General features: G+C 40.3%; 1 protein-coding gene across 1 annotated transcript in view; it reads left to right on the top strand.

Annotated features, from left to right (window-relative positions):
- The window catches only part of RNF17 (ring finger protein 17), a 44,009-nt gene extending 23,779 nt beyond the window's left edge, over positions 1–20,230 (top strand). The window contains exons 19-35 of the mRNA XM_054164516.1: positions 3–123; positions 1,017–1,134; positions 3,381–3,578; positions 4,566–4,716; positions 5,120–5,238; positions 5,945–6,035; positions 7,665–7,780; positions 8,105–8,412; positions 9,841–10,004; positions 12,280–12,399; positions 13,394–13,474; positions 14,124–14,249; positions 16,597–16,707; positions 17,221–17,377; positions 18,252–18,387; positions 19,592–19,781; positions 20,132–20,230. Coding sequence (XP_054020491.1) covers positions 3–123; positions 1,017–1,134; positions 3,381–3,578; positions 4,566–4,716; positions 5,120–5,238; positions 5,945–6,035; positions 7,665–7,780; positions 8,105–8,412; positions 9,841–10,004; positions 12,280–12,399; positions 13,394–13,474; positions 14,124–14,249; positions 16,597–16,707; positions 17,221–17,377; positions 18,252–18,387; positions 19,592–19,781; positions 20,132–20,230 — 2,406 coding nt within the window. The remainder of the gene's footprint in view (positions 1–2; positions 124–1,016; positions 1,135–3,380; positions 3,579–4,565; positions 4,717–5,119; positions 5,239–5,944; positions 6,036–7,664; positions 7,781–8,104; positions 8,413–9,840; positions 10,005–12,279; positions 12,400–13,393; positions 13,475–14,123; positions 14,250–16,596; positions 16,708–17,220; positions 17,378–18,251; positions 18,388–19,591; positions 19,782–20,131) is intronic.
- The last annotated feature ends 2,424 nt before the right edge of the window (positions 20,231–22,654 follow it).

The following is a 22,654-nucleotide window of genomic DNA, read 5'->3' as shown; positions in this document are numbered from 1 at the left end:
AGGCAATCAGGTGCAAGCTGGCTTTTATTGAGCCTTGTGAAGGAACAAAGGAGTGGAACAGAAAAGCCAAGGAAAGATTTAAAGAAATCACTGCGGATAAAACTATGCTGTGTTCAGTTGTTGGTAAGTTATCAAAAGTGTATTAATTTATATTTAAATATTACAGAATTGACTCAAGTGCAGAAACATGAGCTTTAATATTTTAACTAGTATTTATTTGAAACACATACATGCATACATGGAAAAGGTAGCCTGGTGTGATGATACCTTAAACATGAGCTAATTGGAGGAGACTTAGAATCATAGAATGATCCGTGCCAGAAGGGACCTCCATAGGTCATCCAGTCCAACCTCCCCACAGTCAGCAGGGACTTGTCAAGCCTTATCTCGAATATGTCCAGGGAAGGGGCCTCAATCACCATCTTGGGCAACCTGTTCCAGTGTTCCACCACCTTCATAGTAAAGAACTTGTTGCTAATATCCAATCTAAACCTGCTCTTCTCTGGTTAACACATCTTCTGACAGAAGCTCTTAAGTGATATAAGTATCCTGGTTTGTTAAGATGGACTTGTCTCCAGAAGTTCTAGCTGTCTTTGACTTTTCCAGACATATTGGTAGCTCTGAGTGTGATTGCTGCTGCTCTAAAACATGGAGGAGGGATCAGACCACAGATAGATGCCTCAATAGCGATTTTCTCAATACCATGTTTTGTTAATATGCAGCTACTTACTTTTCAGCAACTGTAGAATGGTGGTTTGGAACACAGCTAATAAATTAAATGAGATGGTGTAGTTGGTTTCTTTGCAGAAAAGTATCTTGTAATTATGGGTGTATTTTAAGTTAATTTTCTAGAGCTGTGCAAAGATAAACTTCTGTATATTGTTGATGGTCAGAATCAGTACTAAGTCAAATGTAATTTTACAAAATTCTATTTTCCACTGCCATTTCCAAAGCCATAAATAATGTTTATACTGTAATTAAGTGACACTAATTATGTTTATATTCTTCATTCACAGAAATTTTAAGTAATAACATCTTAGCTGTTGAACTCTTTGATTCCTCTGCTGTTTGTGGAAGAAACTTTAGTATTAACTGTCAGCTAGTTGAAGAAGACCTAGCATCCTACATACCTGGGTAAATACACTGAGCATAACTTAAAGTATTTGAAAATACTGACTTTGCATAACAAAATTAATGGCTTTAGGATGTCATCTCTGGTGGCTTGAATTTACCACAATTCTGACCAATTCATTACAAATCATTCATCAAGTGATGTTAAGTCACAGAGCGTAACTCTGCACTTTAGCATCGTTGAGTTCTCAAACTCGATCTTGGCTCACACAATGAATTGTAATCATTTCAAAAGTTGGAGATGAAACATTTGCATCGTGCTTGTAGTGTGGTTAAAAGCTAAATGTTCCAAACTGGTTATCATTAAGGTTCCCCTTCCCTTGTACCGCTTCTGTGTGCGTAACTTGCACCTAGGGTAAGTCATCTTACTAGGAAATAAATACTCCAGCAACCAGCTATGACAGGCAGAAGATTTAGGAAGCCTAGTGCAGGAGATGGGATTGATAATGTGATTGCATTGCTGCATTTTATTTGTTGGCTTTTCAAAAAGGTAATTCATGTACTGTATGACTGGAAAGAGATCGTTACTCTTTCATTAATAATGTTTGAATACTGACAAAACATTTTAAATTGCTCTGTGTGAAGTTCCTATTCCAAAAGGAAATTCCTGAATTGGCTTTTTTCAGGAGGAGGCAAATAAGTGGGTTTTCATGTCTCTTCCCAGAAATAGAACTAAATCCTAGGAGCACTTTTCTTGTACTACTCACAATCATCAGTAAGATTTTTGTGAAGTGAAGCAGCTTTATTTAAACCTGTGTGGCTGAACTGTTCTGTTGTTGTCACTAAGGTATTTTGTGTTGTTGCAGCTTAGATAATTGCTGCACACTGCACATAGGTTTATTACTATCATATCAGTTACTGTGTAACACTGATAACTTGAATAACGTGGATTTTCTGGTCACTCACCGTTCTTCAGCTGGACTGGGGGAAAAGAAAATAGAATAAACAGGAGCAAGAAGGCAGCAAAATCGCTTACCAGGTACTCTTGGGGACAAACTAACCTTAATTTAAATTAATTTATTACTAATTAGCATCAATATTTAATTACCAATCCAGGCACTAGGACATAAAAGACCAACTCTTCTAGCACCTATCCTCCCCATTTCCCAGGCTCCTCTGCACCTCTCCACCACCACCTACTCCCAGGTTACAGTCAGTCCTCTCAGAGTGGCTGTGAACAGTGCAGGGGGTGGGGGTCAAAGCACAGACATTTTTACCTGTTACTCATTCTTACTTGCTGTTTTCTTCCTGAGCTCTAATGTGAGCCATCTACAGCCCTCAGTCCCTTCAGGATTGTGCCTGTTTCCCTACAAAGAAACTTACACTCTTCTTACCTTGATGTTCTCTGTTATTTCTCTTCTGTTCCCTCCTCTCTCTGCCTGGCATTTTCTGCTCCTTGTTAAATTAGAGGTGCCATCAGCTTCACTGAAGGGCTCAGACTGTAGAGGATCTGCTGTAGACAGCTGAAATGGGCTGTGTCCATTATGGGGCAGCACTTTCCAATTACCTGCATCTGGCAGGTTTGCACAAATAATTGTAAGCAGTATGTAGCTCCGGTGTCTTACATCTCTAGTTGGCATCAATCCCCAAATCTTGTACTGGCCTGGGCTGCAGCTCTAAATGCATACCAGCCCACTCTTGATTGGTGTTGGGCTTTATTCTGCACAGGTCATGCAATTTAAACAAGTTTTCATCAAGGTTTAAGGTATTTCATGACCATACTTCATTTAGTACTTGGGGAACGTAATACTACCAGTTGTGTTTTATTTGTATCCTCAGGCAATGCTAGAAGGGTGAATGTTTGCTACTGTTAATATTCTTCTGAAAGGAATATTTATACATCTTAGAAGTCCAATGTTGCAGCTTTCACTTGGAGATGGCATTGATTCCTAAAAGCTTGATATTAATGAACTGGTGTCTTTGAAGCCAGACACAAACTATGTTCAGCATTCCTGTTTGTGTTAGGCTTGCTTTTCCTGCTGGCAGGCTATATTGCATAGAATCTGCAAGGATACTTTCTCAAGGGTAGTAAGAATAAGTTGCTATCATGAGTGTTTCAGAAGTAGCATTTAGAAATAGTGTTGTGTTTTGTTGTGATTTTATTCTGCTTTTTAAAATTACTTACTATTCTTCACTTTTCTTCATGTTGAATTATTCCTGTCATGTAGACCTGTGATTTTTTTGGGCTCTTCTTCACTGTTTGAAGTACATTTGAACTTTCGCTTCTAATTCCTTTCCACTGTTCACAGGTACACTTCAAGTACTGCTGTACAGTCCAATGAAACATGGGATGTGCCTGTAGAAGAAATTGCTGAAACCTTGGAAGCTGTGGATGAAGGAGATTTGAAATCACTTCCTAAGAAAGAGATAGAAGCAAGAATTAGTCATGTGGTATCTCCTAGTAAAATTTTTATACAGTGGCTGTCATCAGAACGTATAATGAAGAGGTAATAAAATGCAAACAACTTTTCTCATGGCATCCTTATTGCAAACTGATGAAGTATAGTTAGAACAAACTGGTTAGGGTTGCACTTCACACTGGCTACTCTTTCAAATGCTTGTTTTACTTTGTTGAGGAAAGCATAGGAACAGAAGAGAGGTTGGCACTGTGGTTTAAGTATTTGTGATTCCAAATTAAGCATTTGATCTAACCTCTATTTCACATCAGTTTTAATGTATTAAATACTAGGGCCTGGTAAATGCAATACTGTCCAGAAAAATTGAATCTTTCTGCTCTTTCTTTTCCTCCTTCCTTTATTAGATGTTTTGTAAAATAATACTGGTATCCCAAATCACAATTTAATCAAGCTATTGCCTTCAACATCATCCTAATACACCATTAGGAAAGTTTGAGGGCAGTTTCTAGATACTCCTTTGGTAGACATTTAGGCAAGATTTAGGTTAGTACCTACTATTTGAAGACAGTTAAAATATCATTGCTTAGTGCAAGATTTGTATTTTCTGCCTCTTATTTCTCCTGTCCTTTTTTTACTTGATTTGTAACTATGTAGAGTCCCATTAAATTAGTCATGACACTAAATCACACTCAAGTCATTGATAGAAAACAGGGCATCTTTCAAACAGTGCTATACAGAAGGGTCAGAGCCACTTAGATTAATTACATTGTTTAAGAAAGCATGGTGGTTTTAGAGAATTTTTCATAGAATCAGTAAGGTTGGAAAAGACCTCAAAGATCATCAAGTCCAATCTGTCATCCAAGACCTCACGACTACTAAACCATGGCTTCAAGGGCCAGCAGATTTCATGTGTTTTGAAGCTCATTCCATGTATTTCTAACGTTATAAAGAAAATCTGCAATGCTGTGTGTCTGTTTGACTTTTACTGTGTGATAGTTAGGTAGTAATTGACTAAACAAACCCTTTGCTCACTGGATAAATTTTTACCTCTAGAAAAACGGGATTTGTTAATTTTAGTTTGCAGGAGGAGATGTTCACCGTCTATAAAGAATCCGAGCCACAGTCTGTGAAGTGGGAAGACAGCATGCATTGTGCTGTTTATCTGCAGGATTTGAAGCAGTGGCAAAGAGGTCAGATAAGCAGGATTGTCTCTGAAACAAGTGCAGAGGTAAACTTCATAGGAATCAGAAATGGGGCTTTCTGGTTTTCATCATCTGCTTTCTAAGGCTAGGAGCCCTCAAACAGCTGTTTAACCATGTCAGAATGAAAAACCAAAGTGTGGAGGGGAGGCTTTTTAGCATTTCTAAGTTTACAAATTCAAATGCACCAGTATAACTGAAGCACAAGAAATCTCCTTGTTCAGGTAATAGCCTTTGTCGAGTCATTGGACCCCATCTGAGCAGATCTGGGGTTTGTCCTCTTGGTACACTGTGGTAGTCCTTTGTGGTACTTCAGTACAAAGGCTATTTGTTGATTCCTGGTAATACTTGTGTGAATTTTATTACCTATTCAGGCATGCTTTGAATTCTAAAAGAGGGTTTTTTTCTTGTTTCCTTTCTTGTCTGTAACAGGTGGTACTTTATGATTCTGGACCCCAACGAACAGTAGATATCAGCTGTCTAAGAAAGCTTGAGGAAAGTATGAAGATAATGAAGACATTAGCAGTAGAATGCTCCTTGGCAGACATAAGGTAGCGTTTCCCTTACGCTGAGTGACAGTATTAGCAACCTGATAATAAGATTATGTAGTGTCTTCCTGACTTAGCAGTGATATCTGAGATTCAGATGTGAGAATAAAGAAGAAATGGGATGGTGGCTGGGATTTGCTTTATAAAAGTGCTTTTTTTCCCCCCGCTAAGAGTTATTCTGCACAGAAACTGTGCTATAGAAAGAAAGAATACTTACAGTATGAATTCTAAACTATTGTACAGATGATAGAGGTTTCTCTTACCTTGCTGAATGTCTTTTTCTCTTGGCTCAGAATTTGAGATTGATTAGGTCTCATGAAAATGTGCAGGCGGTTTCTCTTTGCTGGACTGCAGACAAAAGAGGACCAATGTATTGTGCATCACTTCCTGTGCTGTCTTTATTGTGAAGAAAAAAGAGTCAAGATTGTAATACCTGTTTGCTTTGTTCTACTAAGACAGGTGTCAGACTTCTGGAACTCATAGTCCTCCTCATTTTAATGTTTTGGGGTTCTATTTTTTAATTCTTTCTGTCATGTCAATCCTGAGATTAGTAATAATTTCTTTCTACTGTTGACTGTGATATTGTGGGTTATCTTCCCTCCTGAAGTTTATGCAATTAAAAAAAGTCTCAGTAAGAGGAAGGGTTTGCTCTTAAGCTTATGAGATGCTAGCTTCTCCTGTAGTAAAGATCAATTTTGTTCTGTGTTAGACCAACAGGTGGAAGCACACAGTGGACAGCAACAGCATGTGAATACTTATCCTATTACCTAGTGGGGGCGCAAGTGAAAATAATCATACAGGTTTGTAATCAAAACCAGCAGTATTGGTTAAATTCCTTCAAACCCTCTGTTTTTTGTAGTTTGGGTTTGTTGGGGTTTTTTCCTGAATATTTTCACTATTCAGAAGTCCTGAGTGGAAGCTGCTTAGATTGCTTTTTACTGTAGGGGAAAGATGCTTTTCATTTTTTCTGCTTTACTTTTGTTATTCACTGCACCATTAGAACAATTTGGCTGCCCAGGGTGGTAAGAACACAGTCTAAGATACATATTCATCATAGTATCAGTCAGGATTGGAAGGGACCACAAGGATCATCTAGTTCCAACCCCCCTGCCATGGGCAGGGACACCCTACACTAGATCAGGCTGGCCAGAGCCTCATCCAGCCTGGTCTTAAACACCTCCAGGGATGGGGCCTCAACCACCTCCCTGCACAACCCATTCCAGGGCTTCACCACTCTCACGGGGAAGAACTTCCTCCTCACGTCCAGCCTGAATCTCCCCACCTCCAGCTTCATTCCATTCCCCCTAGTCCTATCACTGCCTGATATCCTGAGAAGTCCCTCCCCAGCTTGTTGTTACTGAAGAGTAATACTTACATCTTTGGATATAAGTACTATCTTTGGATGCTGACAGTTTTATGGACAGATGAGCAAGATTGTCATATTCTTGGTGAGACTTATTTCAGCAGCTACTGTATTAGTTTTCAAGCCTGAGAAACTGAAAGAACCAGTCCAGTGATGCACAGACATCATTTGTAATTTGTTTCTTCCTCGGGGGTGGTGGGGGGGGAGTAATCATGAGGGTTTGATTTGCTTGCTACCTATTGACACCTATCAGTGAAGCTTTACAGTGTGCCCCTCAGTTTAGGAAGGATGTTGACTTGCTGGAATGTGTCCAGAGAAGGGCAGCAAAGTTGGTGAGGGGCTTGGAACACAAGCCCTATGAGGAGAGACTGAGGGAGCTGGGGTTGCTTAGCCTGGAGAAGAGGAGTCTCAGGGGTGACCTTATTGCTCTCTACAACTACCTTAAGGGAGGTTGTAGACAGGTGGATGTTGGTCTCTTCTCCCAGGCAACCAGCACCAGAACAAGAGGACACAGTCTCAAGCTGAACCAGGGGAGGTTTAGGCTGGATGTTAGGAGGAAGTTCTACACAGAGTGATTGCCCATTGGAATGGGCTGCCTGGGGAGGTAGTGGGGTCACCATCATTGGAGGTGTTCAGGAGGAGACTTGATAGGGTGCTTGGTGCCATGGTTTAGTTGATGAGATGGTATTGGGTGATAGGTTGGACATGATGATCTTGATGGTCTCTTCCAACCTGGTGTATTCTATTCTATATAAGCGCTGATAAGCAAAGTTACTTACAAATGGGTTTAAAGCTCCTGCTGGAGGAAAACAAGTATTTGGCAATTCATTCTAATAGCTAAGAGAAGAAGAAAAGTTTTACTCTTACTTTTTCAGTGTAATGTCTAGAACAGTTGGTAAAATGCTGGGGACTGTGATGTGGATAAAACAAATTTTGTGTTTTCTGATGTGGCCATCAGTTGTTCAGTGAAGCCTGATTTGCAGTCGGTACCAATGCAATGTAAAGCACACCTGTAGCTTATGCACTGTGTTGCCCATCTCTCTCATTGTTGTTGTTTTTTTTCCAGGAAAGTGCTGTGGCTTGTGCACTGCCTGTGAAAATACTTTTCAAAGACAAAACAGGAAAGATGACTGATATTGCAGAACACCTTGTTAAAAAGGGGTTAGCTTTAAGAAACAAAAGGTTTGGCTACTTTTCTTTTGCATTCTTTCAGACTCTCGTATTCTTCACTTAATGATAAACTAACAAGTAAAACAAAAGTTTGGGTTGCCCTCTATAGAATAGGTACCAACAGAGCTCCCATCTTTAGTGAACTTATCTGAGTTATTAGTTGTATCCAGTACCTGGTTCAGTTCTCTGCATTGGTGAATTAGATGCTGTGACAGTATTTTAAGATGCATTTTCCATCTTTGTGTGTTTGGATTTTTACTACTTTTATTGTATTCTTTGCACTTTTCAAAGGCTTTGCCAGTTAATATGTTGATGTGATTTGATTAAATCTGCCAGAACTGATAAAGCTGATGTGACTTGCTCAGTCTCCAAGGAATATCTTAAAGTACATTTAGAGCAAGAGAACGCACAAATGAATGGTTGTCATTCAGAAACTCCACGTGCAAGAGTCAGCACTGCCCCAGAGGAAAGCATGATTGTTTCAGAGAGTGAACAGAAATCATACCAAACACGTGAGTCACCATTTCATTCAGGAATGGATGAGATGTATACATCCCCCATTATACCTGTGGAGAGAATTTTTCAAGCTGCAGTAAGTTACGTTGGATGCGATGGAACTATTTACATAATACCAAAAGCATATGGTAAGAAAATACATTATAAACCTAATAGCTTTAGTATACCAGAATGCACCCAATGCATGTTCTTGTTTGTGTTATGGATCAGAACACAGTTCTGGGATATTCTTGCTGGGGAGGATTACTATTGGGAGGGGGTGAGACCTGTGGTGTCGTGGGTGAGAAATGTGTGCCAGTGCTTTACAGCAGTGGGGAGAGGTCTGGCACTCCCTGGCAGGTGGCACCTTATCCTTATGCCCACTAGATAGAACTCTTCTGGTCCTCCACCCTTCCCAGGCATCAAAACCCCAAGTGCTCAGGCAGGCAGGTTACAGCTTCTCAGCATTGGGTGAAGCAGTGTGTGCTTTGTCTCTACAGTGTTCAGATTGTGATATGTTTTCCTAATAACAATGAAGATACAGTCCTAAAGATTCTCATCATTTATCCTGGTTCTCAAATATTACTGGATTATTATTTTTTTCCTTAGTGTGAGCTCAGTGCCCAGTTTCCTTGGGCTCTTTGGGTTGTGATAGATCTGTCTCTCCTTGTATTTTCTGTTTGTACTGTTTGAAGGGTGCATTTTGATCTGACACAAGCAAGTCTTCAGTAACAGCATAATGTATTGTGCTGTAGAGAAATGTTTTCATATGAGAACATGAGTTATTGTCATTTTTTTGCTCTAAGTGCATTTAGCTAAGAGATCATATAATAAGAATTTGAAATGCAGGCTACAGTAACTCCCCTTGCCTGAGACTCTCTGCTTGCAGTTGTTGCTGTAGACTGCAGCCATAGCAGAAGAGTGTTTACTGGACACCTGTTTGGTGTTCTTCATGGTGTTTCCCTGTCACTGTTTCTGGGAATATGTTGTCTTGCTCATGGAGAGGCTCTTGTATTACAGTATCACAGTATCACCAAGGTTGGAAGAGACCTCAAAGATCATCAAGTCCAACCTGTCACCTAAGACCTCCTGACTAGACCATGGCACCAAGTGCCACATCCAATCCCCTCTTAAACACCTCCAGGGAAGGTGACTCCACCACCTCCCTGGGCGGCACATTCCAACGGTGAATGACTCTCTCAGTGAAGAACTTTCTCCTCACCTTGAGCCTAAACTTCCCCTGGTGCAGCTTGAGACTGTGTCCTCTTGTTCTGGTGCTGCTGAAGCGTCAGTTGCAAAATTTAGAGAGCCTTCCTCTCAGATTAGGCTCCAGAATTGCTAATGGCTTTGCAACTGGAAATGCAGTTTACTTTTTGTTTAAATTAGTAACTCACTTGCATATACTGGACATGGAATGTACACGTTGTATCAGTGTTGAAAAACAGAGGGAGTAGCACATGTATGTTTATATGTCTTTATCTGAATCTGCTGAGTTGTAGTGTTTGAAATAATATGCAGCAATAATAGACTATTTGGAAAATATTCTTTTTTTTTTTAATGACTACTCTTACCCCCAGAAATTAAACTGAAGAAACTGATGGCAGATATACAAAGTAAATTCAGAAGCCTTGGTCTTCTGAGACCATACCACTGGAAAAAGGGAGAAGCTTGTGTTGTAAGAGGTTCAGATACCATGTGGTATCGAGGTAAAGTGGTAGAAGTCGGTCATAGTACCCTCCAGGTAAGTTTGATTATATGAAGGGGGTGCTGGGTGTGTGTGAACATGTGCACATGTATGCTAAAAAAAAAGGAGAACAAACAATATAATCCTCTAAAATCACTTTATGATCACAGCTTTTTTCATTCAGCTGACCTCACTATCCAGATGCTCATTCTGCTTAAATGTGTGATAGTTGTCCTGATTTTTACATTTATTTTAGAGATGATAACATCTGTTTCAGTTGTCACTATTTTTTCCCCATAGTTTGCCCAGTGATCATAAATGTTCTTAAGTAAAAAACTACCCTTGACACCTAAATCCTTTTTAGGTTTTTCTCTTGTTTTGATGTTTTTATACGTGGAATGCTTTGAAAACACTTAGGTTTAGATTCCCCTTGCCCTCTCCCCACTCAAAGCCTTGGGGGGGGGGGTCTTCATTTTTAATTGTAGACAGGCGGATGATGGTCTCTTCTCCCAGGCAGCCAGTGCCAGAACAAGAGGACACAGTCTCAGGCTGTGCCAGGGGAGGTTTAGGTTGGATGTTAGGAAGAAGTTCTATACAGAGAGAGTGATTGCCCATTGGAATGGGCTGCCTGGGGAGGTGGTGGAGTCGCCGTCATTGGAGGTGTTCAGGAGAAGACTTGATGGGGTGCTTGGTGCCATGGGTTAGTTGTGGTGGGTTGGATTGGTTGATAGGTTGGACGCGATGATCTTGAAGGTCTCTTCCAACCTGGTTTGTTCTATTTGATTCTAATTCTTTCTGCTGCTTGAGTGTGGCATGCTTTCTGAATGTAGGTTTGTAAATCTGGCACCATCCTAATTCACATTTTTTTTTAATTCTCTTAATTTTAAACTGCTGTGGCTTATAGAATAGAGTAACCCAGGTTGGAAGAGACCTTCAAGATCGTGTCCAACCTATCATCCAACACCACCTATCAGCTAAACCATGCAGCCAAGCACCCCATCCAGTCTCCTCCTGAACACCTCCAATGAGGGTGACTCTACCACCTCCTCGGGCAGCCCATTCCAATGGGCAATCACTCTCTCTCTGTAGAACTTCCTAACTTCCAGCCTAAACCACCCCTGGCACAGCTTGAGACTGTGTCCTCTTGTTCTGGTGCTGGTTGTCTGGGAGAAGAGACCAACATCTGCCTGTCCACAACCTCCCTTCAGGGAGTTGTAGACAGCAAGAAGGTCTGCCCTGAGCCTCCTCTTCTCCAGGCTAAGCAAGCCCAGCTCCCTCAGCCTCTCCTCATAGGGCTTGTGCTCCGAACCCCTCCCCAGCTTTGTTGCCTTTCTCTGGACACATTTCAGCAAGTCAGCATAATTCCTAAACTGAGGGGCCCAGAACTGGACACAGTCCTCAAGGTGTGGCCTAACCAGTGCTGAGTACAGGGGCAGAATGACCTCCCTGCTCCTGCTGGCCACACTGCTCCTGTTGCAGGCCAGGATGCCATTGGCCCTCCTGGCCGCCTGGGCACACTGCAGGCTTATGTTCAGTTATTACACAAAAGGTAAGATTTCTTGCAAGGCAAGTTTAGAAACTAAATTTTTAATCTGCCAAACCATTTCTCTTAATCCTTCATTTCCACATTGTCACATTACTTGCATAGCAGCAAGCCATTTGTAGCGGTGTGGATGCTTTAGCCCACACGCCCCCACAATAAAAGCACAGCTAAACTCAGCTGGAGAAGCGAATGGAATGCTGTATTTTACAAGCAATGATGAAATGCAATGAATATATACAAAATATACAGTATTTACATTATTATACAAGAATTTACAGGGAAGAACACAAACACAGATCCTCCCGAGAAGAATTCCCCCCTCGGGTTCCCCCCAAACCTCTCTCTCCGTACTCTCCTTTCCCCTAGTAGTTACTTAGGTGAAAAAGGAGAAAGAGAGAAAAAAGGATATTAAGGGAAATTCATTAGCTCAAAGCAGTTGTTAAGAAAGTTAGTTATTCTTATCAGTTTGCAGTTCAGGGTCGACATGCATGCAGTCTGGCCAAGCATGAAAGTCAGAACAGGCTGAAGGGAGTGAGAAAAGAATGTTAGTGATATTTGCCATGGTACATCTCACGTCTGACCAACGAAATTCGTTTAGAACTAATCTTTGTTTTCCTTTTTACACCTAAACATTCAGCTAGAAAATTCTGCAGCTGTCCTTTCCTTAAAGGCACAACCTATCCTGTCACATCATTGTTTATTCCTCCAGAAGAGTGAAGACTGTGAGTGAGTGTTTTCTTCTATTAAACTTGCCTGAATTGTTTCAGGAAAGCTTTTCTTTTGCTATAGGTACAGTACATAGACATTGGTTGCACTGAGAAGATTCTTCCATGTCATCTGTATCCAACTACATTGTATACTGCTATTCCTCCTTTTTGCATACCATGTCAACTCTACAAGACAGTACCAGTGAGTAATGATGACTTTGAAGATACTTTAGTAGGTAGATAATCCAATGTGGATTCACTATTTAGTCATACACAGGTTGAAATTAGATGTTGGCATTTTTTCTTGCCTACAAGGATTCAGAGAATAGTTGTTGAGGATTGTTTCAGCAAGGCAGCCTCTTGGCAGGAGCTGCCAAATTGCTTTGTGGAGTAAGTGTGCGTGCCTCAAAAGCATGTCATTGGAGTTAAATCTTTGTGAGACAGGACCCTCCAGTAGCTGGCAGGGTGATACTCTGAAGTGATAGTTTATCAGTAGCTGCAACAAGTAGTAAATCCTGGATTTCTTGATATTAAATGACCAGAAAATTGTTCAATCTTTCCTGCAAAAGTGTATCTACCATTCTGAACTTAGCTGTGTAGGAAACAATCTGTTATGCTGAACTAAAACAAGAGAATTGTTGGGGGGGGAGGGTGTTAGTTATAATTGATGTGTAAATAACATTTACAGATCATAGTATCTAACTCAAATTTAGTGAGTTAATTACTGAAGTGACTAGTTCACTTTTAAATTTCCTTTTAAGGAAAGCTTTTTATTACTGGAAGCAGTTCAATGATAAATACATTTGGAAGGCAAACAGATATTGCAGGGAACAAAATACTGAAAGAATCTTGTGCTTTCTGTCGTCTGTTATTTTGTGTTAATTCTGTATCTTTGGGTTATGCTTTGGGTAACTGTGCACAGGTACATTATCATGTATATAGTAAAGGTTGGCAAGCAGCATTTCTAAGCCACTTAAACATCTGAAAATTGCTGCTCAGCTGTGTCACACAGTAAGTTGCAATGTACCAAACAGCAGATAATGTTTAAACTGTTGTAGACTAATCAGACTAATGATTTACGTTCTCAGATAAGTTTTGCAATCATAACCATGTATTTCATCTTACTGTGTTAAAAACAGTAGGAGTATTGCTTGTCAGAATTTTAATGGGGGGGATTCTTGCTTTTCATCACACAGATTGGAAATTTCTGGCAGCAGGATGCAGTAGCTTGCCTTCAAGAACTACTTACAAAAGAAGAGGTTGAAATACATGTTCAGGTAGCGTAACTTATTCATAGGTGTGGGATGAGGCTTACTTTTGGTCCTTTTTTTCTACCTTGGGTTAAGAACAAAGGTGAAGGCATATAGCAGTAAATGTATTTCTTAGACAAAAACAAAGTCCAAAACGAATGTTATTTCTCCTATGACTCTATCTCCAATATAGTTTTCAGGCCTTAAATGTGTCCTTTAGATTTATTACTATTTTTTTTTGGTTCTCCTGTATTGTGTGTTTATATTCTGACAACCTACACACCAGCAGCATAAATTCTTGTCCATTGATTTTAAACTATGAAAATTTGGCATGCTTACATGGGTATTTTAACATTACACAGAAAGGCATAGTCTGTACTGTCTGAAAACCTACAATTTCAGGTAGCCTAACTGCTTACTGCTATTTCTGAAAGAGAAGGGTTTCATGGTGAGTGAGCAAGCATGGGATGTTTCAGAGAGTGAGTGGTTGGTTCTGCCTTACCTGGGAGAAGCATTCCCAATTGTATCATTAACTGATGTTAATAGCAATCCTTACTGGTTTTGTGTCTTTGAATGTGTATATTGGCATATAGGAATGACAGGTTTGAATTTCCTAGTCCCTGTTTCTGAAACCTCAGTCACACTGTTACAGTCTTATTTTGTCTTGTCTGAGTAGGAATTACCAGATAACCCATGGGGTAAGCTGTCCATCAGCCTGTATTTTGGTGGAACGTCGCTCTCTTCCTTCATGGCATATCAGAAGTACTGTGTTGCTGAAGATTGTGAGGACATATCAAAGCAGGTGGGATATGTGTGTGTCTTTTGCTGTTGTTACTCTGATATGAAAAAGATTGCTCAGGTGTGTGTTGTGATTTTTTAGCATTTCTGTCCAGTTTTGTGCTCTAAACCATAGTAAGGCTAAGTACACAGCTCTTCACGTAACAAGCACAGATAGGTTGTGTTGATATGGTTGTATGGGATAGTGAACTCCCAAGAATTTGGTCTTGGACTCCTTACTGAAAAGCAATTTTTTTTGCATTTCTGTTTAAAGTCCACTAACTTTTTGTGTTCTCCTGAAACATAAAATGGTAGGAATAGAGTAATACGTTTGTCACTCAAAGGGATTAATTACAGCAATAAATCCAAGGATGGAGATGTTCAAAAGTAAATTGAATCAAGTATTTAAACATAGGCCTAGTGATTTCTAAGGGAGTTACCTAGGTTCTTCATTCCAAGTATCGGGGATATCAATCTGCTGCTCTTTAGAGGGCTGAAATTTTCACCAAACTCATTTGTCGTAACACAAAATAATTAGAGAAGTAATTTCTCTGTACTCTTTTCCCTTGAAATCTGAGGATTTAGTTTATTTAAATTACACATGCTTTGTTGCTGTGTTTTAATTCTGTTTGAGCTTGCCAATGTATTTCTCCTTCCAACAGGAGTCTCTGCTTCATAAAACAGTTTTTTGCAGAGCACACTGCTGTCACTGATCTAAGTCTTGGCACATGTGCCAGTGGGCTTGTGATACAGTTAGAAAAATCTCTGTATTACAACTGAGTTAGCATGGAAAACTTTCAGCAGACTAAATATGGATCTTGAAATGAGATTTGTACTCAAAACAAAAATGAAGTTTGGAAAACAAAGCTGTGTAAGGAGGTTGTAAGCAAGAATCATTCAGAAAGCCTGAATTGTTTCCACAAGAAATATGGCATTGAGTAGATCCATTCCCAAAACAATAGGTTCAGAACAGTTTGTAATAAAATGCCTATCAGAGGTGTTCAGTTGTGGACCAGCAAAGGAGCAAGGTGTCCAGGGCTTGAACTGATTCCAGAAGCAGAATCTTGGGAACAGCACAGAATCACAGAATGTTAGGGGCTGGAAGGGACCTCCAAAGGTCATCTAGTCCAACCCTGCCACCAGAGCAGGATCACCTACACGAGATCACACAGGAATGCATCCAGGCAGGTTTTGAGTATTTCCAGAGAGGGAGACTCCACAACCCCTTTGGGCAGCCTGTTCCACTGTTCTGTTATCCTCACAGTGAAATGTTTTTTTTCTCATGTTTCCATGGAATTTCCTATGCCTCAACTTCTACCCACTGCCCCTTGTCCTGTCATAGGCCATCACCAAGAAGAGCCTGGCTCCATCCTCTTGGCACTCACCCTTTACATGTTTATAAACATTAATGAAGTCACCCTCAGTCTCCTCCACGCTAAAAACACCGAGCTCCTTCACTCTCTTCTTGTAAGGAAGATGTTGCACTCCCTTAAGCAGGAGTGGGAAGAGTGCATACTTTCAATAGAAAACAGTTAAACTACCCTTTGCAGTTTTCTTAAGGGCTGACTTGCTCTGTCAGTCTGCAGTAACATTGGGTGTGACATTCTGATTAGTCTGTGCCAATTAATTGCTATTATAGGTTTTCTTTCTAAATGTTTTCTCTCTTTAAATGGAATCCCATACTTAATGGATTTATTTATTTTTTAATTAACACCAATTAAATTAGCAAGTCAGTATGTTAGGAACATTTCAAAGATGCATTCTTTATACTTGAAAATTAATTGGCTCATGCTGCTTTTGTTATCTCCTATCTAAAGCCTTTTTTACAAACCTAAATGCTGATTTATTTTTGTTGTTTGTTGGTGAGGAGAGACTGAGGGAGCTGGGGTTGCTTAGCCTAGAGAAGGGGAGACTCAGGGGTGACCTTATTGCTCTCTACAGCTACCTGAAGGGAGGTTGTAGACAGGCAGAGGTTGGTCTCTTCTCCCAGGGAACCAGCACCAGAACAAGAGGACATAATCTCAAGCTGTGCCAGGGGAGGTTTAGGCTGGAGGTTAGGAAGAAATTCCACACAGAGAGGGTGATTGGCCATTGGAATGTGCTGCCTGAGGAGGTGGTAGAGTCACCATCACTGGAGGTGTTCAGGAGGAGACATGATAGGGTGCTTGGTTGCATAGTTTAGTTGATTAGGTGGTGTTGGATGATAGGCTGGACACAATGATCTTGAAGGTCTCTTCCAACCTCATCTATTCTATTCTCAGGGACACAGTGTTTACATTATTAGATAACTCCTTTGAACCAGAAATCATACCAAAGCTAGTTTGCATGTTGTTACTTAATACAATGTTTGACCAAAGTCTGTCTTGGTCTAGGGGCTACTTGAAGGAGACATTCCTAGTTTTCCTTCATACATCTTGCCACAGCTACCTGTTCCAGGAGACACCTTTCCTGTCAGAGTTACCCATTTGGTGTCCCCTAAGGAGGTATGTTTTGTAAACATCTCATGTGTGTGGCAGAGAGGAAAAGCTGCAGCCTCATCATGCTTGTGAAAAGGAAATCATGGCTAACAGTTCCAGATAATGTAAAAAAGCATTAGTAAGATTGAAAATGCTGTTGAGCTATCGGTGCAGATGGTTGTGCAATGCAACTATCTGAATAATCTCTCACTCAAAATACCTCTTGGGTGGGGGCAATAAATAAATACAATTTCCCTAAAAAAATAAATACATGGGTACATTCTCTAATATGTGCATTCCTTTCAGTCTTTCTTTTGACACTGAAATGGATGCCAGTAAGTCGTGACTCTCTTCTAATGTTGGGGAAAAAAATGTCAATATGAAGTTATTCATCAAATGAGTAAGGAAGAGAGCAAGGATGTGCTGAACCTTTAGAAGATGGGAACAAGTAATTTTCTATTCATTCTATATGACTGATGGAATTTGAAGGTTCTAAGTCATTTGCAAAATAATTAATATGAGAGCCTTTTCTTTGAGTAGGTATACATTTGCTTTGAACCTTCAAAGAACATTGGGAAGCAGTCTGACACAGAGGGAGATGCCAACTGTGATTCTGAGTTGGAGAGCTTTGATGAAGCCCTGAAGCGGTGCAATGAAACTGTGGAGTCTCTTCCTGTACTAACATGCTTCCAGAAAGGTACATCAGAGCCTTTGTTTTCCTTTAGTTTCATCTGGATGTGCAAAAAGCCTGAAAGTATGTTTGAAGAACATGAATCATTCTATTTCTCTGTATCTTTAAATAAAACTACACTACCCTCATATGTGTTTTTATTTTCCATAAAATCAAGACTTTTCTGTCTCAGACTTCTGATGCCAGTTAAAGCTGATGAGCTGAGTTTAGCTTGCATATGACAGTAATACAGCTTCAGTGACAGTCCCCTTAAGGGAAAAGTCTTAGCTCTGAATATTTTGCCATTAACTCTTAAAAAGACACAAGTAACACACTGAATCAGAAATTATATGAACCCCAAAGAGCATCATTTCACTTCAATTGTGTGTTCCTCCATTTAAGCAAAAGATGAGCTTTAGTTGTCTTGTCCATGGCTGTTGAGGCTAAAATAATACAATGTATGTGGATTTAAAACTTTGTGAAGAAAGCAGTTATTGCTAGTACTTGGTTCCAGCAACTAGTAAAATTGTGGTTGAGGCTTAAGGCATCATGTGCCTCCAGTCCTCCAGACTGTTGTCTGTTCTCTTACAGCTAGCCCATTTACTACCTGAAAAGTGCAAGCGAGTTAAGTTGCAGAGTTTAAACGTTAAACAGTTTGGATCACTATCCTGACCAAGCAATTTCTGTTAATTCCCCTCATTGCCATGTGAGATAGAGAAGCATGACTTAAATTGTATACAAACCATTGTGGATTGGAGTTCAGAAAGAACAAAATAGCAACGTGAATTTCAGAGAAGGAAAAAAAATTAAGTAGTAAAATGGATTTTCAAGTTCCCCTGGTTTGTATTGCACTGTGGAGTTTATTTTGGGATGGTTTATTTTTTTTTTTCACTGTTTACAGAAATGCCTTGCCTTGTAAAATACTGGGATGACTTATGGTACAGAGCAAAGCTCCTTTCAGTTGAAAAACTGGACCCTGCTCAGATCCTCATTCAGTGTGTTGACTATGGTAATTTTTCAGTTGTCCCAACAGACAGGTAAATACATACCAAAAAACCAGCACTCAAAATGTTTGTGTGTACATATGTCTACAGTTACAATGTAAAATATGTACTTAGAAGTAAGTGTATGTGTTTTTTAGCTTTCATCTATTTGTATGTAACAGCAGATATTTTGAATAATTTAGCATTAGATTTCAGTTGGAGAAAAGTTGTTTGGCGGCTAAATAATTTGTCTGCTGGTTATGGCATTGTGCACCTGCTGCTTTTCCCAGGTTGCTTTGAGAAGCACATCATTGTAATATCAGATTTATAATCTTTTGCACACAAGAAGTTTACACAAAATAGGGAATGAGCCCTCCAGGTGTACAAACAAATGCTCCAATACCGTGCAACTGCAGAAGACAGCTGGGGAGTAAAGGAGTATCTGAGTGGGGGACACACCATGCTGCTTGTGTGGAAAAAGGAAGTTCAAATCCCTGTTCTGCCTGCTGCTGAGCCACTGTAGGAGCTGCTCTTGTGCACAGATATGAGCTGTCTCAAGTGCCCCAGAATTTAAGGATTTCTTAATCTTGTCTGAATTTTCTTTGAAGCCTATTCACTTTATATACATATATATGTATCTCTTAATACCATTGACTTGCTCTTAAACGCATTGGGGAATCTACAGGTCCTTGCTGAAAATGGCACAATGGGGATGTGAAGACATTTCCTCCTTCACAGACTATTAGGGTCATGGGAGACTGTATGGTTTATTTTGGGGCTGCATTCCCTGCTCTGCCTTTCCATTCCCTTTCTTCTGGGATGGAAAGGTAGAAAAATAAGGAAATGATAATATGAAACGAAGGTGCATATTCTTAGTAGTGCATCTAGAGCACATTCAGGTATGAAGCATTTTGGACCACAACAGTCTGTATCCAGGCACACTAGGCTTGGAGCCTGCATTCTGACAACTTACATTTCTGTCCTTACTAGGTGCCCCAAGCTTTGTAATGAAGAGCTGGTGGCAGGCTCAGGGGTCTGCATGATGCTGGCCTGCTTCCTGATAGCTACTGTGCTGAAGTCTGTCAGAGGGCCTAGCCCCACTTGATCAAGTATTTAGTGTGCCACTGGCATGTTAGCGTAGGGGAAGGACTCTGTGATTCTGTGACTGAACATGAACCATTAAGAGATCCTTAGGTTCATGCCCTACGGTGTAGGTTGACAGGTGGATTGGTAGAGGCAACTGTTTCTTTCCTTTTAGATTGCGCCACATACCTTACTACCTGATGAAGTATCCTCTGCAGGCAGTACGAGTGCTGTTAGCTGGATTTAAACCTGCTTTGTATGATGAAAATATGAGGAGGATTCCTTATTCCCCAGAATGGAGCATGGAGGCACTGTGGGCTATGATGGAGTGTGTTGAAGGAAAACAGCTCTCTGCTTCCATACTGGTGAGAAATCATCTTCTTTCCACCTAGTTCTTGCACAGCCTAAAACTCTTACTAGCACTCTGCATATCATTTCTGGGTATGTTTTACTGTGAACCCTCACACTTAAAATTTGTAAACCATTTACCAGGAAGGGTTGCTGATGAGAGAAAATCATCTTAGCCCTACAAACTGAGGATTCTGAGCATTCCCTGTTATTTTATACCCATTTCCCCTAAGTACAGAAATACTCTTTGTATAGTCACAGTTCTATTTAAGCAGTGAGTATAGCCAGTAACGTTACTTTCACTATTGGTTAGCTTAAGCTTTAACTCTGTTACTGTCACAACTCTGTCAACTTGTTGCTCTTTCAGGCTCTTTCACCAGAGATCACAGTTTCTTTGTTTGGAGACGACAAAAGTCTCATTCATATGAAACTGATAGAAATGGGACTTGCAGAGTTGGATGAGTGACACAGTAAGTACAGTGAATGCTAACTACACATCCATACTGCTGGCAAAGGTATGACTTAGGAAATTTTGAGTGAGGTCTAAAGTGTTAGTAATGTTGACAACTACAACTGATGCTTCTTTCACCTTCCTTCTGTCCCCACTTCTACTCTTTCAATAAAATTTAAATGTTGTTAAACAAATGTAATTTCTTTACACATTACACCCACAGTGTAGCTTTAGAAACTAATAGGTGTTGAAACAAAAAGCTTTAAGGCAATAGAACAGAGAGAGCTTTTGCTTCTAAGTAACAGAGGACGGTAACTTGATATGTAGCAATATACTCTGGCCTAATCACAACTCTTTTTCCTCATTTTCAGCATGTGATCTTGACATCCTGTACCAGTCATCTGGGGACAGATCCTTGCTAACATACAGACTGCTGCAGATCTAGTCAAACACTGAATATTTTAAGTTGAAATACTTAGAGTAGGTTGTCTACAGAGAATATTGAGAACTTGGGATTTTCAAATTTCTTGGCCCAGTCTGTTGTCATTTTCCCTCTCCTTTAATAAGCACTCTTCTAGTGATGGTTGTAGATAATGCTCCCAATGCTTTTTGAAATAGTGAAAGTATACTTTCACATCTCCATCTCTTGACCTCAGAGCATTAAGTATTGTTCTGATACCCTTTTCATAAGAGTAGATAGAATTAATTCATGTCGGAGTAGCAAAGAAATAGATAAAGCTGGTGCTTGTGCATTTGGTTCTCATACCTTGTTAAGAGTCCCAGGGAAGATGATAGCTTTATTACTCTGGTTTGTTTGGGGCATATTTCAGTATCACAGTCTGAAACAGACTAAACAGTTGGGGGTAGTTAGTGTTATTAGCTTTGTTTTGGAATATGTTTGCATTGCTGATGTGTTGTCTGTTTTCAGTTATGAGGAGAGGGATGTGTTTTGGGTGTCCTTGCACCTCCTCCCTACTCCTGGAACTGCAGTCTTCCTTTGAAAGTGTTGGAATAAACAAGAGCTTGCTCAGCATCCATCCGAAAGATTGTTTTCCTTTACTGCCCTAGTATGTAAGGTTGCTTTGGATGTCTAGTATACTCTCTCCTTCACATTTTAAAGCCCAGTCTCCCCAGAGAGACTTTTGTCTGGGTTACCAAGGGAAAAACATGCATGATGAAGACTCCACAACTCAGCTAGTTCCCCTCACAGTAAAAAAAAGTGTTTGAGGTTCAGAGGCAAGGTCCTGTGTTTCAGTTTGTGCCCAGGGTAGTGCACAGACATGAACCCTGACCTAGGGCTCTTCCCTCGAGCTCACATGAAAGCAAGTGTACAAAACTTACCTCAGCAGGGCTGCCCGTGCAGGGTAGCTTGCCTGCCTCTGCTAGCAGGGGAACAATCCTTTCACAGCTTTAGTACATACTTTGCCATTAATCAGGTGGGCCCTGTGCTGTTCCACATACTCTAGAGAGCAGTTGTGCACTGTTTTCAACATGGGCTTCTTTCTTTATTGCTTTTTAAAAAAACATTCCACCACACTTGCTTATTGATCATCACAAAATGTATTTTAGCCCTGAATTACATATGAGCTGCTGCTTAATATTGCCAGGAGCTGTTTATCCACCCCCCAAGAACCTCCTCATTGGTGTGTGAGCATAGGTCCCACTACTGCGAGTTGATTTACCCTCCGTGTAACTACAGAGCTTGCTTTCATTGAGGAGAAAGGGCAGGAGACACAGAGGGAAGAAAGTCATTCTCTTGCACAGGGGAAGATGAACAAATTGTTCCAGCACAAACTCTAATAGAGCAGACAACAGCAGTACCACTTGGACTTGTCTTTTAAAATTCTGCAGTACCTAGAAGCAGCTTTATTCATTTCTGGTGCTTCCTCCCACCTTTCTAAGTAGCTTGGAGCATCAATCTGTCCCACAGTCTCACCTGTCCTAGCCTAATGAGTATTATAGAAGGGCAGTTTACAGAACAGACTGGAGTCTACTACTGCTGTTGCCTCCTTACTTGGGATGAATTTAAAAAAATAATCGTGAAGAATAGCCAAAGGCTAACTGAAAGGAATACTGCCCTTTGTTTACTCAAGTCAGGCAATAAGGAAACTGATACCCACACTCCTACAGCTGGTCACCTTCTGTATTTTACCACAGCAGGGGTTCCCACAGCACAATTTTACCTCAAGCATTTTCTTCTGAGATGCCTAAATTAAGGTAATCTACAGCTGTGAGGACTCTTCAGTGACAACTGAGGATTTACAGAAAAACTACATGTAACAGAACACTGAATCAACAGACTGCTGCTTGAAAGTAGGAACGAGGGGGGAAATAATAGAAAAGGCTCTGATATATTAAAGACACACTGAAAAATTTATTTCAGGACAAACTATAAACAATATATACACAAGCTTAAAGCCTTGTTTACAAAGCCTCATT

Source organism: Dryobates pubescens, chromosome 10 (assembly GCF_014839835.1).
Source record: "Dryobates pubescens isolate bDryPub1 chromosome 10, bDryPub1.pri, whole genome shotgun sequence".
In the NCBI taxonomy this organism is placed as follows: Eukaryota; Metazoa; Chordata; class Aves; order Piciformes; family Picidae; genus Dryobates; species Dryobates pubescens.
The sequence above is the reverse complement of the archived record's forward strand: the minus strand, read 5'-3'. Positions and strand labels throughout refer to the sequence as shown.